Below are 19,313 nucleotides of genomic sequence, written 5' to 3'. Positions count from 1 at the left end.
TAGTATAAAATGAGTTTAAAAAAAATTTTTCGCCTATTTTTAACTTTGAAATCGATTATTTCAAAAACTATTGGTTATATTATATTAATTTAAAAATTAGAATCAAATAAGTCCAGTAATTTTAGGTTTTATCTGCGGAAAAATTCCTACTGGGCTGAATTTTGGTATTCAGCTTAATGACGGCTTTGTTATGAATATGTGAAAAATCGACATTGATATCGTGTCCGCGTTAAGAGTTATAGGGGTCAAAAGGTCACGAAAAGTTTTTCGCAAATATCTCGCGACCTATTGATCGGAGGTCATCAGAGGTTATATAAAAATTGATGGTCGTGAAATTATCTACAGCATATGCCCAACACATTTTTCTGTGTAATGATGCGTTTCGCGAGTAAAGCGCAGAGAAGGTGACTAGATTGCACTCACATACGAAAAAATACATATTTTTAGTTTATTTTGCTTGATTTTTGAGGTTTTTATCGAGGTAGCTTCAATTTTTTTAGTTTTATTAACTTATCTTATTACGTTAATACGAATTAACTAAAAAAAATAAAAATGTACACATTGGGATAAAAAATATTATGCAAAAGGGGGAACCACGTTTTTTGGAAATGTTGTATGTTTCCCTTTTTTGTACAATAAGTGCCTTCATTATTAAGAACACACTTTTTAAAGATGGTTACATTTTAGTTTTGAGCTTGGTATAAACCGTAAATTACCATTAAGCTTTTTCAGCAGCTAATTTTGTACTAATTCTGCAACTTTTCTCTTGAGAAGCTCCAAACGACATTTTCTATGGAATTTATGTTTGGAAAATTGATAACAAACTCAAAACTAAAATTGAACCATGTTTAAAAAGTGTGTTCTTAATAATGAAGGCACTTATTGTTCAAAAAAGGGAAACATACAACATTTCCAAAAAACGTGGTTCCCCCTTTTGCATAATATTTTTTATCCCAATGTGTACATTTTTATTTTTTTTAGTTAATTCGTATTTACTTAATAAGATAAGTTAATAAAACTAAAAAAATTTAAGCTACCTCGATAAAAACCTCAAAAATCAACAAAATAAACTAAAAATATGTATTTTTTCGTATGTGAGTGCAATCTAGTCACCTTTTCTGCGCTCTACTCGCGAAACGGTTCATCCCACAGAAAAATGTGCTAGGCATATGTTGTAGATAATTTCACGACCATCAATTTTTTATAACCTCTGATGACCTCCGATCAATAGGTCGCGAGATATTTGCGAAAAACTTTTCGTGACCTTTTGACCCCTATAACTCTTAACGCGGACACGATATCAATGTCGATTTTTCACATCTTCATAACAAAGCCGTCATTAAGCTGTATACCAAAATTCAGCCCAGTAGGAATTTTTCCGCAGATTGGGCTTAAAAATGACTAAAATGACTGGGCTTAATGTACAATTTTTTCTTTCGGAAATGGTATCATTTATTACTGTAAGTGTTGCCGTTGTTTTTTAATAATTTTTTTTTATTTTGATAATTTTTTTTTAGAAAACTGCCCCTCCCACCTAAACGGGGGGAGATAGACCCCCCTCCCAAGGAAAAAAATGTTTGTATTGAGCTCCTCTACAAAAACCCGTTATCAAATCCTGGCGCCCAAGTTATCCTACTACCTGCCGAAACAACATTTTTGTTCTATACCTAAAAGTTCGAATTTCTGTATCTGGGTTGAAATCGAAAAATTTTGAGAAATAGATATAGTTTTAGAATATATTTTTTAAATAGCATGTTGTTTTGAAAACATATACTTTAAATTGATGCCGAAGTTGGGCAAATGACGAAAAAAATGGAATTTTTGAACTTTGACAGCTTATAAATTCTAAGTGGTTTAACCGAGTTACATGTTTTATACATTGTTGAAAAGGTATATTTATCTTCTATTAGAAACTGTAAAACAATCGAAAATGGGTACAAAATTGTCGAAGCTAGAATTTTTTCAATGGGTGAAGGTCCAAAAAGCCGTTTTTTGCCCTTAACTCCAGATTTTGGGGGTGTTAGGGGATTTTCAAATACCGTTTCGTAATCAGTGCGACTAGCTCTACAAAACCTGATAGGTCTCCGCCTGCGTATATTTTGAAACCTCATTTTTGTAACACCGTGTTATTTAATTTATTAATAAGCGTTACCAGAGCACAGTCCAGGTGGTAGTCCAACAAGCAATACGTACTCCAAAAATATTATTGTGGCAGTGAAGCATTGGAAGACGCTCCATACTTTTGCGCAGGACGATCTTTCAAACCACAGCAAGGCACATAACCAGATAACATAAAATATCGCAACCACATCTTGTCGATAGGTTATCAACGAAACCAAAGTTATCAATGTACATTCCATTCCAAATTTATAGAAACCATAGTTGAATAAGTATTTTATCATTCCTTCGAGATTTTTCTCCGCATCAGCACGAGTAATTCCTGGGAAAACAACCTTGGCTGGTCGTTGATTGGTTTCTCCTTGTAGTGTACGCATTTGGCTTTGGCGAAGAGTAACTACTGCATGCAATGTTACCATTACCATGAAAATAATATATTTTTTAATAAGACTCATAAGACCGCCGTTAAAAGTTGCCTTCTGCAGGCCAAACCACAGAGCGTTGTTTTGTATAGTTTCATTGGTATTACAAGTAACGTTATACCTTTCATGAGAGATATATTGCACTTGATATATCATTTTCGTAAGAATGATTATTGAAACAACTAGTGATATTATGCGGCTGATGAAAATTTGCACTTTACTTTTGGAGATAAGACCGATGATGCAGAGTGCACAGAAAGCAATATGAAGCACACATACCTAGATATTTAAAAAGTATTATTTTAATAGGTTCCAAAACTAAAGATAAAACTATCATCAAAATAAATTAAAAAGCATTGCTGGCGTTTTCTCCAAGCATAATCCCCGAATCCAAAATCCCCAAACTGAAATCTCCAGCAGCGAAATGTCCAAAAAGAGAGTCCCGATGGCAAAAATCTCTTGTTTTAAAGCAAGAATCCATTTCGCATAAATACAGAAGAGCCTTTTTAATCATCATAAACCTTCCATGGTTTTAACCTTGTCGTGGTGGGGGGGCCTTCAGATGGAGAGAATCGACGACTTTCAATGCCTGCTCAGTTCAGACAGCTCGGACGCAGATGTCACAGTGGCAGAAAATCCTGCGATAGACAGGACAACCCACTAGACAAAACTTTGACCAAAACCCTGTCTTTGACAGGAGCCAAAGTTACGTCGAATCCGGACAAAAGGAAAAGTGAACCTACCAAAGTCTGTGAGGATGGCTCAGACTCCTCAAAGGAGCTAAGAAACACCGGACCTTAACAGCGATGCTCAAGAGGGGATCAAACTCCAGATCTAAAAAAGATCGAAAATGCGAGGAGAGCCGTACGAAGATATGGCAATGGGGACCCGAAGAAATTGTGTCTAAGAGATTGGAAACGACTGAGCTGGGCCCGTAAACTTCTTGCGAAGTCGAAAGCAAAAAACGAGGCTCCGATCGACACAAAAAAAAGAAAAAACGAAAACAAAAAAGAACAACATCGCGCCTCCACCTCAAAAGCAGCTGCAGACAACAACCCAAGAATAGGAACGGTAAACGGTCCCAAACCCTCTGGGGTCCACAATGCTGGTGAAAGCAGTCGTCAAGAGAGGGGTAGGCTAAACGATTCGTCGTCCCCAAAAACATCTACCCCCAAGAAATACAACTCGGCAAATAGTGCACAAACGCCAGAGAAACATTCAGGCGGCAGGTATAAATGCAGCGAGACTAGAAGGAAAACTAACCAATGAACAGTGGTCTCAAGTGGCGGTTAAACTTTTCGAATTCGTTAACGAAAAGATACTTGCCTCCACAGGTTTTGTTCCAACCTTCGGGCCACTATCGACAATTAAAGGCTTTAAGGTTCTTGCCTGTTGCGGTGAACCCAATCTGAACTGGCTCAAAGATAAAGTGGGCTGCATGAAGGGGTTATTGGAAGGAGTAACGCTTAGCGTTGCTCTTAAATACCAACCTTGAAAGGTACCTAAGAGCACAAAACCCAAGCCTCCCTAGTGTAGATTGGAAAGTCATGCAAATTGAGGCACTTACGAAAACAGGTCGGGAAGCAATAATCATGCTCAACCATGAAACAATGGCCATGCTACCATCACTAGACTTACTTCTGAGATTTGGCATAAATGCACTAACGGCAGCCAACTTGCAGAAAAATAACAAACAACAAAAACACGGTGTAACACTCAAAATATACGCGGGCGGAGACCTATCAGGTTTTGTAGAGCTAGTCGCACTGAATACGAAACGGTATTTGAAAATCCCCTAACACCCCCAAAATCTGGAGTTACGGGCAAAAAACGGTTTTTTTAGACCTTCACCCATTGAAGAAATTCTAGCTTCGTCAATTTTGTACCCATTCTCGATTTTTTTACAGTTTCTGATAGAAGATAAATATATCTTTTTAACAATGTATAAAACATGTAACTCGGTTAAACCACTTAGAATTTATTACCTGTCAAAGTTCAAAAATTCCATTTTTTTCGTCATTTGCCCAACTTCGGTATCAATTTAAAGTATATGTTTTCAAAACAAGATGCTATTTAAAAAATATATTCTAAAACTATATCTATTTCCCAATCAATCGAGGTATTTTTTATGAAAATCACTTCAAAATTGGCTTAGAAAAAAAAAATTTTCGATTTCAACTCAGATACAGAAATTCGAACTTTTAGGTATAGAACAAAAATGTTGTTTCGGCAGGTAGTAGGATAACTTGGGAGCCAGGATTTGATAACAGGTTTTTGTAGAGGACCTCAATACAAACATGTTTTTCTTTGGGAGGGGGGTCTATCCCTCTCCGTTTAGGTGGGAGGGGCATTTTTCTAAAAAAAAAATTATCAAAATAAAAAAAAATTATTAAAAAACAACGGCAACACTTACAGTAATAAATGATACCATTTCCGAAAGGCAAAATTATACATTTGATTCCAATTTTTAAATCAATATATTATAACAAATAGTTTTTGAAATAATCGATTTCAAAGTTAAAAATAGGCGAAAAAAAATTTTTAACACTAATTTTATACTATTTTTGTCCAGACTGTGAATTTTAGTAAAAAAAATTACTCACACAGAAAACTGCCTCAATCGATTCCTTATCGAACAGTGAAAAATAAAATAATAAAATATTAAAAATAAATATTTCTATGTCTTCTAGTTTATGAGAAAATTGAAAAATAAAAACAAATAAAAACAAAAAATATTTTGAAAAAAGAAAAATCTGATAAGATAATTTTTCAATTTTCTCAAAAACTAGAAGACATAGAAGCATATAGTTTTCACTGTTTGATAAGGAATCAATTGAGGTAGTTTTCTGGGTGAGTATTTTTTTTATTTAAATTCACAGTCTGGACAAAAAAAGTATAAAATAAGTTTAAAAAAATTTTTTTTCGCCTATTTTTAACTTTGAAATCGATTATTTCGAAAACTATTTGTTATAATATATTGATTTAAAAATTGGAATCAAATGTATAATTTTGCCTTTCGGAAATGGTATCATTTATTACTGTAAGTGTTGCCGTTGTTTTTTAATAATTTTTTTTATTTTGATAATTTTTTTTTAGAAAAATGCCCCTCCCACCTAAACGGGGAGGGATAGACCCACCTAAACGGGGAGGGATAGACATTTATTACTGTAAGTGTTGCCGTTGTTTTTTAATAATTTTTTTTATTTTGATAATTTTTTTTTAGAAAAATGCCCCTCCCACCTAAACGGGGAGGGATAGACCCCCCTCCCAAAGAAAAAAATGTTTGTATTGAGGTCCTCTACAAAAACCCGTTATCAAATCCTTGCTCCCAAGTTATCATACTACCTGCCGAAACAACATTTTTGTTCTATACCTAAAAGTTCGAATTTCTGTTTCTGAGTTGAAATCGAAAATTTTTTTTTTCTAAGCCAATTTTGAAGTGATTTTCATAAAAAATACCTCGATTGATTGGGAAATAGATATAGTTTTAGAATATATTTTTTAAATAGCATGTTGTTTTGAAAACAAATACTTTAAATTGATACCGAAGTTGGGCAAATGACGAAAAAAATGGAATTTTTGAACTTTGACAGCTAATAAATTCTAAGTGGTTTAACCGAGTTACATGTTTTATACTTTTTTAAAAAGGTATATGTATCTTCTATCAGAAACTGTAAAAAAATCGAAAATGGGTAAAAAATTGACGAAGCTAGAATTTTTTCAATGGGTGAAGGTCCAAAAAACCGTTTTTGCCCGTAACTCCAGATTTTGGGGGTGTTAGGGGATTTTCAAATACCGTTTCGTAATCAGTGCGACTAGCTCTACAAAACCTGATAGGTCTCCGCCCGCGTATATTTTGAAACCTCATTTTTGTAACACCGTGTAATTAAAAACAAAACTATGAAAATGTTGCAATTCAATCTGCAGCACAGCAAGTTGGCATCTGCCACCCTAACCTCTTTTCTGTCTAATAATAATGTAGACATTGCCCTGGTGCAAGAGCCGTGGATCAACAGCGGTAAAATCCAAAGATTTCACTATTTATAGTAAAAAAGGGTCTACTGAAGGTAACTATCGTACATGTATAGTAGCGAAAAAAAATCTTAAATCTTTTCCTTCTATAACCCCATTGTAGCACAGATATGACGACGGACAAATGTTAAAGAGAAGAGGCTCAGCCCCTGATCATAACATCCGTCTACATGCCAGGCGATGCACCGGGCCCTCCACCATCAATAGAAAAGAAGTACTTGATGTGATACTTTCCACGAACTCTAACTCTATTGAGATAAGTAACTGGAAAGTGTCCAGTAATGTTACATTCTCAGAACATAGGATGAAAACATTCCAAATAAGGCATGATGCCTTATTCAAAACCCCTAGGAAAACTAACTGGGAACCCTATAATGATAAAACTAAGGCCTAATCGTTGGGCCAATATGTTAGTCAACCTCTGTTAAACACCTCAGCTATAAAAAAACTAGTAAATGAACTTACATCAGACATAATCAAAGCTTACGAAAGCTCTTGCCTAAAGCTAAAAGAAAGCTCAACCCCGTATGGTGGTCAAACGAGCTTTCCGTTTTAAGGTAAAATTCTAGGAGGCTTTTCAACAGAGCTAAAAACAGCAACAACCCAGCTGATTGGGATCTCTTCAAAATCAGCAAGAGTGCATATAAAAAACGAACTACCTATGCCAAAAGAGCGGCACAAATGATGCAGCTAGACTTAGAAAAGTTATGTCAAAGGTCAACACCTCTCCGGGCTTCCTAAAATGCTCTGAAACTATCGAAGTCTCCAGGACCTGATTGTGTAATTCCAATCATGGTACAAAGCTCTAAATACTTGTTAGTCCCAATCCTAACGGACATTTTCAGAGGTTGTCTAAATACAACTTATGTTCCCTCTAGATGGAGGGACTCAATGTCAACCCACTCAAAACAGAACTATTATTATTTACGAGAAAAAGAAATATCCCAAATATTATCTTCCCCACAATAAATGGGACTCCACTTACCATTACTGGTAAAGCTAAATATCTTGGGTTGATAACACTGTGCTACAAAATAAAAAAAAAAAAATACACCCGAGAAATAACATAGTGTAGGCTGTTCGTATGGTCGAATAATGCATAAAAATATTTTTGTTATATTTTTGGAACCCTCCATTTTTTTTTTATTTACAAAAAACCATTTTTACATACCTTACGATGTAATCTATCAATATTTCAGTCATTTTTCTAACAACTCTCAATATGTTATATGTTTTTGGAAAGAGGATTTCCAGACCTTTTGAATGATGTATATAAGTCTATTGTTAAAACAAATTAAGTGTAGGTTTTTATCCCACAAATCTTGAAAAAGTGATTTTTTTCCCAGTTTTTTCAACTTTACCAAATTTTTTTTGCAAAATAAAACAAACAAAAAAATAAAGTAAGGTTATATTCTGAAAGAATATACATTAAGGCACAAATTGGCGTATTTTTTTGTTGAATTTGACCAAAACTGCGGAATCTATGCTATTTTTTCGTAAATAGAAAATGTGGCTTTTCATGATGTGAATTGCAAGGTGCACAATATGGTGTTCCATATTTTCAAATAATAAGAATTTCTATGCTCCTAGGATCTTATATGGTTGGAAATAAACTAAAAAAAATATTTTCCAAGTTTCAAGTCTCTAACTTAATTCTAACCCGTGCCGCCAAGCGGTTGAAGTTTCTTATGGGAATAACATGGGGTTTCTTGGACCTTGTTCGATCAATTTTAAATTCCAGCCAAACCATTCGTTCAAAAAATTTAAAACTTTACAGACTCAAATCTAATAAGTGTAGCTATCATGTGAAAATTTTTCAGATTTTTAATTGTTATAATTTTAGAGATTTAGCTTGGTAAAAAAAGTCATTTTTTCAGACTTTTTCAAAAATCGCTTTTTACCTGTTTAATGTCAAAAAATTAAAAAACATACATTTTTTTTCACAAATAAGCATAGCATGTATATTTAAAATGCAAATTCAATTCATAGTTATATAAAAAATTAGTTGTATATTCATTCTTCAAGTCACATCGATATTCAAAAAACGTGTTCCCGATTTAAGAAAAAGTACTGTAGTAAATAAATAAAAAACTAGTTAATTATATAACTTTGAATTGAATATAAATTTTAAATATACATACTACGCTTATTTGTAAAAAAAATGTATGTTTTTTAATTTTTTGACATTAAACGGGTAAAAAGCGATTTTTGAAAAAGTCTGAAAAAATGACTTTTTTTACCAAGCTAAATCTCTAAAATTATAACAATTTAAAATCTAAAAAATTTTCACATGATAGCTACACTTATTAGATTTGAGTCTGTAAAGTTTTAAATTTTTTGAACGAATGGTTTGGCTGGAATTTAAAATTGATCGAACAAGGTCCAAGAAACCCCATGTTATTCCCATAAGAAACTTCAACCGCTTGGCGGCACGGGTTAGAATTAAGTTAGAGACTTGAAACTTGGAAAATATTTTTTTTAGTTTATTTCCAACCATATAAGATCCTAGGAGCATAGAAATTCTTATTATTTGAAAATATGGAACACCATATTGTGCACCTTGCAATTCACATCATGAAAAGCCACATTTTCTATTTACGAAAAAATAGCATAGATTCCGCAGTTTTGGTCAAATTCAACAAAAAAATACGCCAATTTGTGCCTAAATGTATATTCTTTCAGAATATAACCTTACTTTATTTTTTTGTTTGTTTTATTTTGCAAAAAAAATTTGGTAAAGTTGAAAAAATTGGGAAAAAAATCACTTTTTCAAGATTTGTGGGATAAAAACCTACACTTAATTTGTTTAAACAATAGACTTATATACATCATTCAAAAGGTCTGGAAATCCTCTTTCCAAAAACATATAACATATTGAGAGTTGTTAGAAAAATGACTGAAATATTGATAGATTACATCGTAAGGTCTGTAAAAATGGTTTTTTGTAAATAAAAAAAAAATGGAGGGTTCCAAAAATATAACAAAAATATTTTTATGCATTATTCGACCATACGAACAGCCTACACTATGTTATTTCTCGGGTGTATTTTCAGTGTCGCACCGTGTAATCGATCGGAAACTTAATATAAAAGAACGTGAAAAGAAAGCCTAGATTGCCTTTTACACCTGCAGTAGAACTTTCTCAAAACAATTGATTGGATTTATACAGCCATTACAACACCATTCTGACGTACACATGCCTGGTCTGTTGGCCAGCCCTAGATAAAATAGTCAACCTAAAAACTATGACCAAAATTCAGAGACTCGCTTGTATGGGTACCAGTGGCGTAGATAGGGGGGGATCAGGGGGGTATATATCGCCCCCCCCCCCCCTTTGGGATCGATAATTGTTTAACATAATCAGTCATGAACAAATATGTTAAAGAAACGCACTCCGAAATTTATTTCCTAAGTTCCTACTTGAATTAAGCTTAGTTACAGGATCTGAATCTGTCGCGATAGATCTCAAAATATCAAGCTTTGAGCGAGGAGCTATTCCCGTTTGTGTTCGAGACTCTTGACCAAATAAAATCATTGGAAAGGACGCAAAAAACTTAAAAAACGCTATGGATTTAGGGTTCTTGACTAGCTTAAACGTTTTAAGTATGCTTTACCAACTCTCATTGCGATTAAGTCGTGAGTTTTAAAGAGTGAATTTAGACTTGGTCCAAGATATGGATATCGCCAAAGATTTAAGCGTTCAACTTAAAATCAAACGGGCAGAAAACGACTCACTTTCGAAAGTGTTTGAAGATGCGAAAAAATAGCTGAAGTCGTTGACATTGGCGATAACTTACTTACTTCCTTAGGGTGACCCGCGCTTTGTATATAAAATCTACAGTACTATCATGAAAAAAACAGCGCCACCAAAATAGTAAGCTAGCGAACGAACTAAAAAATATGTCAAATTTCAAACAGAAATGTATATCTCATCTCCTTACTCCCATTATTAATTCAATCTAAGCGCCCTCGCGACCACTCAGGTAACGAACAAACTAAAAAATTTCACTTCATGGTAGTACTATAGATTAAATATACAAAGGCGGCTACAATCCGCTGTGGATTGGGCCTCAACCAACAAGCTTCACCAGCTAGCTCCTCATTGGCGATAAACATAAGAGAATAGTTAAGCGACAGAAGAATCGTTCAAACCTTTCGGTTCAAAGTTCAGATAAGAATATTTTCGTGAAACTGCTTTCAATCCCTTTCTCGATTCCTATGTACCTAATGGGCCTTGGAGAAAAATGTACAAACCATGAAAACCTACAGTGGCGGTCAAAAAAATAGCAGTGCATCGAAAAATATTTCAAATAAAATATAAAACATAAAAAGAGTTTCGATGTTGGATTTATTTTTTAGTAAAACTATTTTAGATATATTCTAGATTAATTTTTAGTATGAATGAAATTTAATTTATTGCTAATAGCTAAGCAATAATCCAAAAACAAAATAAACCTAAAAATTAAGCGGTCAAAATAATAGCAGTGATTTTCTTTTTCTAGTAAATTTAAATAAAACAAAGGCACAAAAAGTTCAAATAAACGGTACTTTACTTGGCAAAAGCTAGCATTTGCTCCGTTGTCCTTTATTTTTAATTAAAGCTCGGCAAAAACCTTTTACGGGGCCGACAAGTCGCTGAGATCTGTGAGGTGTTTTAGCTCACCAAACCTGCTCAACAACGGTCCATAACTGCCGTTATGTTTGGGTTTTGCTTTATAAACTTCTTCTTATATATCCTAGCAATGATTCTAGAAAAGATCGAGGTCCAAAGACTAAGCAGTCCACTCCATAAGCTAAATCTTAATGTTTTGAAACCATTGTTTGAGTGCTCTCCTGAAGTATTTTGGGTTATTATCTTGTTGGAAGACCCATTTAAGCGGTATTTTGAAGTCGACGTATAGCAGCATACTGTTTTTCAAGATATCCAGGTACTACTGCTGGTTTATTTTAGTTTTAATCTAATAAAATAGACCAAGTCCGTAGTAGGACAAGTTCCCCCAAACCATTGAACTGGATCCTCCGTGTTTAATAGTTTTTCTGCTATACCTAGGGTTATATTTCATGTTTGGTAGTACTACCGACACCCTTTGCCACCATGCGGAATCAATTTGCTCTCATCAGTCCAGAGAATATTTCAGGGTCCAGTATAAGAATTTGGAGAAACGTGTCCTACTACGGACTTGGTCTATTTTATTAGATTAAAACTAAAATAAACCAGCAGTAGTACCTGGATATCTTGAAAAACAGTATGCTGCTATACGTCGACTTCAAAATACCGCTTAAATGGGTCTTCCAACAAGATAATAACCCAAAATACTTCAGGAGAGCAGTCAAACAATGGTTTCAAAACATTAAGATTTAGCTTATGGAGTGGACTGCTTAGTCTTTGGACCTCGATCTTTTCTAGAATCATTGCTAGGATATATAAGAAGAAGTTTATAAAGCAAAACCCAAACATAACGGCAGTTATGGGCCGTTGTTGAGCAGGTTTGGTGAGCTAAAACACCTCACAGATCTCAGCGACTTGTCGGCCCCGTAAAAGGTTTTTGCCGAGCTTTAATTAAAAATAAAGGTCAACGGAGCAAATGCTAGCTTTTGCCAAGTAAAGTACCGTTTATTTGAACTTTTTGTGCCTTTGTTTTATTTAAATTTACTAGAAAAAGAAAATCACTGCTATTATTTTGACCGCTTAATTCTTAGGTTTATTTTGTTTTTGGATTATTGCTTAGCTATTAGCAATAAATTAAATTTCATTCATACTAAAAATTAATCTAGAATGTATCTAAAATAGTTTTACTAAAAAATAAATCCAACATCGAAACTCTTTTTATGTGTTATGTTTTACTTAAAATATTTTTCGATGCACTGCTATTTTTTTGACCGCAGCTGTATATACTAGAAGCTAAAAAATTTAATGAAATTTAATTTAATGAGTTTTACCAAACATTTGGCTGCAGGACCATCTCCTATTATTGCACAGAGAAAACTAGACCACATAAAATAGAACAAAAACAATAAGATTTCCTTATAGTTTTCATCCAAGAAGAAAATATTATTTAAACAATATGGTTTTCCTAATTGTTTTTAAATATGCACTTGTAGGGTTTTGCCAAGAAAAAAAAAATACAATCATGTCGGCGATCGAACTGAAGACTTCAACTCTCTATCTCTTGTCGCACATCTGCCACCTATTCCAACTCACTATAGAAAAATTGGTCAAAATTTTTGTTCTAATGCCAAGTTGATAAAAACATGAAATTTTTACTAAAATTTTTAAAAGATTATTATTTCTCCATGAAAATAATAAAAAATCTCTATGGAAAAACCTTATAAATTCTTGATTTTAATAAGATTTCTTCATAAAACAGTTCAATAATAAAATATGTTAGTTTTTAGGTGGTCATATTATTCTCTGTGTTAAAAACTCGGAAAATATATTTGATCAGAAGGAATAATACTTCTTCTAAGAACTCATTGAAAGCCCTCGATAGCTGCCCCGAAGAAAGCTTTCCCAATATACATATATACTTTATTAAAGATATTAGCTACACTGCTGGCTTTATCGTCAACTACCGAAAGAACTTTCTTCAGTTTAAAGATAATAAAAACAATACAAAGAAGCATTAAAACTTAAAAAAAATGTGCGAACTATGTAGATCTATCCTCCTCCCCCCTTAGCGAAAAGCTAAGATGAGAACTACACCCACCGCAGCCCTAGAAACATTTCTTGCACTGGTCCCGATCGACCTTTCTACAAAAGAATTAGCAGCTATTAGTGCCCTTCGATTGAAGGAGGGCAAAAACTGGAAAGGGGGTCACTTGGGTCATAAAACAATAATGAACTTTGTTGAAAGTAGCATTCAAACAGAAAATACTTTTCCATATAATGATTTTAACCCAGTAGCGCTGACAGACTTCCAAACAAGGAAATGGGAGACAAACAGGGTCATTATTGCATATCATGTTCGGGTTTTCACTGTGGGGTCTAAAACAGACCTAGGAGTAGGGTCAGGCAATTTTTCAGATAACCCTCCCATTAACATTTCATTGAAACACCCGGACTTCTGTAGTGTTTTTCAAGCGGAAATGTTTGCAGTTTGCGAAGCAGCAAATATCCTCTCCGCACTTAACTCAAATGACAAAAATATTGATATCTTCATAGACAGCCAGGCTGCAATTAAAGCAATTTCCTCAGCTGTCACGAAGTCTAAACTAGTTGACCAGTGTCGAAATAAACTCCAGTCCCTTAGCAAACGAACGATGGGTCCCAGGACATCGTGATATACAGGGGATGGGGAATGAAAGGGCAGATGAACTGGCAAAAAAAAATCAACACTTGATCCGAGCCAAACCGTTTCATGGCTGCTTATGCCAATAGAACAAGAAAAAAGCAGACTAAAGCAAAGCTTCTTAAACTCTGCAAATGACAGATGGTCAGCTCTTGAAACCTGTCGAGTTTCAAGAAATCTCTAGCCGATCCTTTCTAAGAACGAAACTGAAATCATACTTAAGCTAAGCAGGCCTCAATCGTCCCATTTGGTCGGAATCCTAACAGGTCACAACTCAATCGGAACCCACATGAGTAGAATGGGTATTGTCTCATCAGACTTATGTAGAGGATGACAAGACGAAGAGGCAGAAGAGGGCTCTTAACACTTCCATTGCGAATGCCCCAGTTTAGCAAAAAGCTGAAAAACAACTCTTGGAGATTACTTCTTCGATGAGTTAACTGCTCGACCTTGCCCTTAAGAAACATAATGAAATTCATCCAAATTTCAGGATGGTTCAGGGAGGCACCAAACTCAAATTTAAACACCTTATTCCTTGCCACCCTAACCCTGGGGATCACAATGGATCCATCGAGATCCGAGTGGGATGATTCGACTTGTCGGATTATCACCCCGTTCAACCTAACCTAAGCTAATCATCATAACGCAGGCCCAATGCAAAAAGGAGCTTTGATTCTACGAATTCGAAATAGCTTTTTGAAGCTCGATATTTCTATATTTATGGGAGATGTCTCGCGTCATTCCTCAATGAAATAAAATGCACGACTGGGTCGCACGTACTTGCTCTTATGGTAAAAGTAGCTCTTATATCATGAACAAAAAAAAAACTTAGGGAAAATTATAATTTGATTTTATTAAAGCATATTTGCGTATTTCAGATAATGTTAAAAAAATATATAAATTCTGTTTTTATAATTAATAAGAATGAAAAGGAATTTTTAAGAAAAAAAAATTGAAAATCGTTTGAGCCCTTTTTTAAAAAAATTAGTTTTTATATATATAAATCTTCTAACATTTTTCAAAAAAAAGTTTGTATGCCGTTTTGAAGAAATAATTAATTAAAACTTAAAAACGAAATTTTGAAATATTTTAATATTAAAAATTTTCATGTTTTACAACCCTAACGACGAATACTTCAAGAGTGTGTGTTTAAGCGGCTATATTCCGCCTGAGGCATTCCTCTATTTAGATAGTCGGCGGTTGTACAGGATAGATTGGCAGTTCCGCTAATCTACCACGTCGGGCGAAGAACCGTGGAGAGGCAACTGCTGAATGACGGCGACATCCTCGCAATAGGCGGAGAAGGGCGTCTTCGGTTCAGTAGGACTATGTCCGATCGGGACCGAAGAGATAGAGTAAAGTAGGAGAACCAGTTTTGGTGGCTTAGTAATAGTAGCTGTGTTTTGATTTCCTCGTGATCCAGATCAGATCATTATTTTTATTAGCTTTACAACAAAAGCAGGATTTTGTTTTGTTAGTGTTTCGCAAATAAATTAATGATCACAGCTAGTATTAATGTATAGGTAAAAGTGGTCTTCGTTTTGTATGCCTTGGCCGGCTTACATAGTTTTAGGTGTTTAGTTTTAAGTAGGGACAGTAGTCGGGGTGGCACAAAAAAAAAAAAACAAAGTAAAAAAAAAAAAAATACAAAAAAAAAACCCAAAAAAAAATTATCAGAATCCAAGTTTGTTTTTTAATTATTTCTTGGAAAAAATAAAACCGTATGAAATAAATATTTGAATTAAATTAGTTTTAATGCCGAAAGGCATTAGTATTAAGAAAAATGAAGTATAACTTAGAGTGCCCTAATAGGCCAGTAAGTTAGTTGTAAGTAATTGATAACTAGGCTAGTTTTTATTAATTTTTGTCTAGCTTTAAGATAGTTTTAAGATGATGAAAAATAAAAATGAATTTAAAATTGAAAAAAAAAACAAACAAAAAATGGTGGGCGACAAATGATTTGAAGTCTCCAGTTCAATTCCCGGCCTGGTCGTCGTTTTTTTTTTTTTTTCTTTTCAAAACCCTACAAGTGCCTACAATAAGGAAAACCCGATTGTTTAAATAAGGTTTCCTTCTTGGATGAAAACCATAGAGAAATCTTATTGTTTTTGTACTATTTTATGTGGTCTATTTTTCTCTGAGTGGCCATTAGTGTAAGCAGGAAAAACTTTACAAAATAAAATGTCCAACACGGGAAAAAATCCGTAGTCTTGAACGGGTACAGTATATACAGCTATTTAAAAATACTGACACATTATAGTGTGAGGGGATACCTAAAATATTTTTCCTCTCAAGGGGGTCGCGAACTCAAAAAGTTTGAAAAACACTGGGTTAGACAAATTCTGTTTTCCATCCACTCGGAAAGAGACCTGTAGAGTAGGACAGATGAAAAAGCTTACGCAGTGGTTTTGCCAGCGTGGAAGAACACCTCCTCAGAACTATGGGAGGGATACTATCCGGGCCAGCGGATTTGTGTATGTCAAGATCTTTAAGAACTCTTGACACTGCACGTGTACGAAAAAAAGAAGAATTGTGTACATTGAAATGGCCCGTAATGATGATTTCAGTGCGAGGGTGAAGGATAACAATCTTTTGAATGAAGTCGGATAGAGAATCAAATTAATTAGAAGTTGAATTACTACCCAGATTTGGTCTTCGATAAATAAAACATGTATGGATGATGCGCTTGTTAATCGTAAATTTGAACCACATGAAATTTAAACTAGTGTTAATGCACCATTGCATCATTTCTAATAAATAATGGTGAGACCGTGGTGAGAAAAGAATAATGGCACCAAGCAATGCCCATTTAGATTAAATACAGAACAATCTGAATTTTCACTTATTTGGGGATCAACTAATGCCAAAACAGCTGGCCTGTTTTGTACAGTATAAATGTACACATCACAGAAGTTCGATCTAAGCCCACGAATGTTTGCATAATATACTCTGAATGTACCTACCATTTAAATACACAAAAATTTAAAAAAAAACCTTATCCGGCAATTAACTATATTGTATATGTTATATAAATTCCAATTTGAGCTTCAACAAAACAAATTATCACTAGTGTTATGCCTTAGTGATAATTTGTATCGATCCACCCCTGGTTATTTATTAAAACACACGATAACCTATCCGGAATAAAACTGATAACTATTGCCGCATTTTGAGGAGAGGTTCCACTCAAAAACCACAATTGTTAAGCAAATTCGACTGCGAGATGTTTTTGTGGGATTTAAATTTTGATTTGTATCTATTTTTTTTTTATTTGAATGGGGCTATTGCTTTTTTTATATTAATATTTCGGGGGTAAATTAATTAAATTATTACTTAACTAGAGGAAAAACACTATTTAGACTAGATAACTATTTTAGACAAACGAGAAACTTTTTTTCCGATGGAACAAGACTAACGCGCCTGCGTTGCCGATGGGAGGCAAATCGGCATATTTAGAGAATATGAAAAGTGCTCGAGTTCTCAGAAAAGATTAACCAAATGTAGGCAACATAGACCAGGGTCGATAATTTTTGAAACCAAAAAAAATCATAGTAGAATGAAACCCATTGAAAAAGGAGGTGAATATGATGAAAATTAAAGGAAAAATAAATTACGGGCGAGCCGAGTTCGGGAAGTGGGTGGGTTGAGTTTTTAATGGTAAAAAATGGTATATCTCGATTTCCGGCAAAACTACAAATCCTATAGAAAAAAGTTGTATGGCAAAGTTGTAGGTAATAAAAAGATCTACAACTTTTGTATCAACAATTTTTTCACATAACCTCAAAATTTATATGAAAAATTAAAAAAACCGAGTTTTCGGTTTTTTATTTTTATCTTTTTCAAAAACAAAAATTTTTCTCCGAAATTTGGTGAAAACTTACCTCATTATGTCCCAAATACACTGTAATTTAATTGATTTAAAATATTCATTTGTTCACCTTATTTTGACTTAATACCAAAAAAACACCCTAATTTTCAATCGAAAATTCACGTGTCAAAATATCAGCTTTTTTCAAAAAGTCGGTGGGCATTTCGTTCGTTAAAATGTCTATTTTCTGATGGTGTAAAAAAAATTGTACACTAGTATACTATAGAACATGTTCTAGTAAAATTCAAAAAATGAAAAAAGCTTGAATTCGAAAAAATTTTTCTATCATTGTTTACAATTTTGGCCCATTTATTCAAATTTACACTTTAATTACTCAAAAAACGTAAGATTTCATGTAACATTGATTAATCTTACGTTTTTTGAATAATTAAAGTTTCAATTTGAATAAATAGGTCAAAATTGTAAACAATGATAAAAAAATTTTTTCGAATTCAAGCTTTTTTCATTTTTTGAATTTTACTAGAACATGTTCTATAGTATACTAGTGTACAATTTTTTTTACACCATCAGAAAATAGACATTTTAACGAACGAAATGCCCACCGACTTTTTGAAAAAAGCTGATATTTTGACACGTGAATTTTCGATTGAAAATTAGGGTGTTTTTTTGGTATTAAGTCAAAATAAGGTGAACAAATGAATATTTTAAATCAATTAAATTACAGTGTATTTGGGACATAATGAGGTAAGTTTTCACCAAATTTCGGAGAAAAATTTTTGTTTTTGAAAAAGATAAAAATAAAAAATCGAAAACTCGGTTTTTTGAATTTTTCATATAAATTTTGAGGTTATGTGAAAAAATTGTTGATACAAAAGTTGTAGATCTTTTTATTACCTACAACTTTGCCATACAACTTTTTTCTATAAGATTTGTAGTTTTGCCGGAAATCGAGATATACCATTTTTTACCACTAAAAACTCAACCCACCCACTTCCCGAACTCGGCTCGCCCGTAATTTATTTTTCCTTTCATTCTTATCATATTCCCCTCCTTTTCCAATGGGTTTCATCCTACTATGATTTTTTTGTACTTTTTAATGTTTTTGAAGGCATCGGCACTGGTCTAACAAATTTAAACAATCTTAATAAATTATTTAACAGTACTTACCTCACTAACGCAACACACAAAAGCACTTATGTAAACAGCCTTTATTAAATGTAATTCCAAAAATCTCCAGCAAACTCCTTTGAAGTTTTTAGCAAAGTTCCTTGCTCTACTTTTGAATTCAGAAAGAAAGCGATGTATTAAATCTTTTATTGATGCTTGGATTCTACTTTTCTGAATTGATATTCCACTTGAGTCCAGGTTTTTTGCTTTAATAGAACTTTCTTTATCTAGAGCATTATTATCTAATGACTCAATAGCTTCTTGAGAAGAACTTGTTCTAATTCTCTCTTGTGAAATTTCAAGTGACTGGTGTTGTAACGCAGCAATAAAACGCTTATGAAAATAATGAACTTGAATCACAGTTAGTATAACAATAATAGTTGGGGAAACTAGATGAAGAAACAGATCTTTTGTCTCATATTTTTTTAGACCAATGTCTTCTTGTCTGTAAAAAGT

The 19,313-nt window shown here is 33.6% G+C and overlaps 1 protein-coding gene across 10 annotated transcripts in view; it reads right to left on the bottom strand.

Moving 5' to 3' along the window:
- LOC129915875 (piezo-type mechanosensitive ion channel component) overlaps positions 1–19,313 on the bottom strand; it is a 291,170-nt gene that overhangs the window by 207,421 nt on the left and 64,436 nt on the right. For all 10 annotated transcript variants that reach the window (XR_008772383.1, XM_055995585.1, XM_055995575.1 and 7 more), the window contains 2 exons: positions 18,858–19,302; positions 2,153–2,819 (listed from right to left, as the gene is read on the bottom strand). Coding sequence is in view for 9 of the 10 variants with exons in the window: in XM_055995585.1 (XP_055851560.1) it covers positions 2,153–2,819; positions 18,858–19,302 (1,112 nt within the window). In the remaining variant the exon portion in view is untranslated. The remainder of the gene's footprint in view (positions 1–2,152; positions 2,820–18,857; positions 19,303–19,313) is intronic.

The sequence above is a fragment of the Episyrphus balteatus genome, chromosome 1, assembly GCF_945859705.1.
Source record: "Episyrphus balteatus chromosome 1, idEpiBalt1.1, whole genome shotgun sequence".
Classification (NCBI taxonomy): domain Eukaryota; kingdom Metazoa; phylum Arthropoda; class Insecta; order Diptera; family Syrphidae; genus Episyrphus; species Episyrphus balteatus.
Note: the sequence above shows the minus strand (reverse complement) of the source record. Positions and strands in the feature narration are given on the sequence as shown.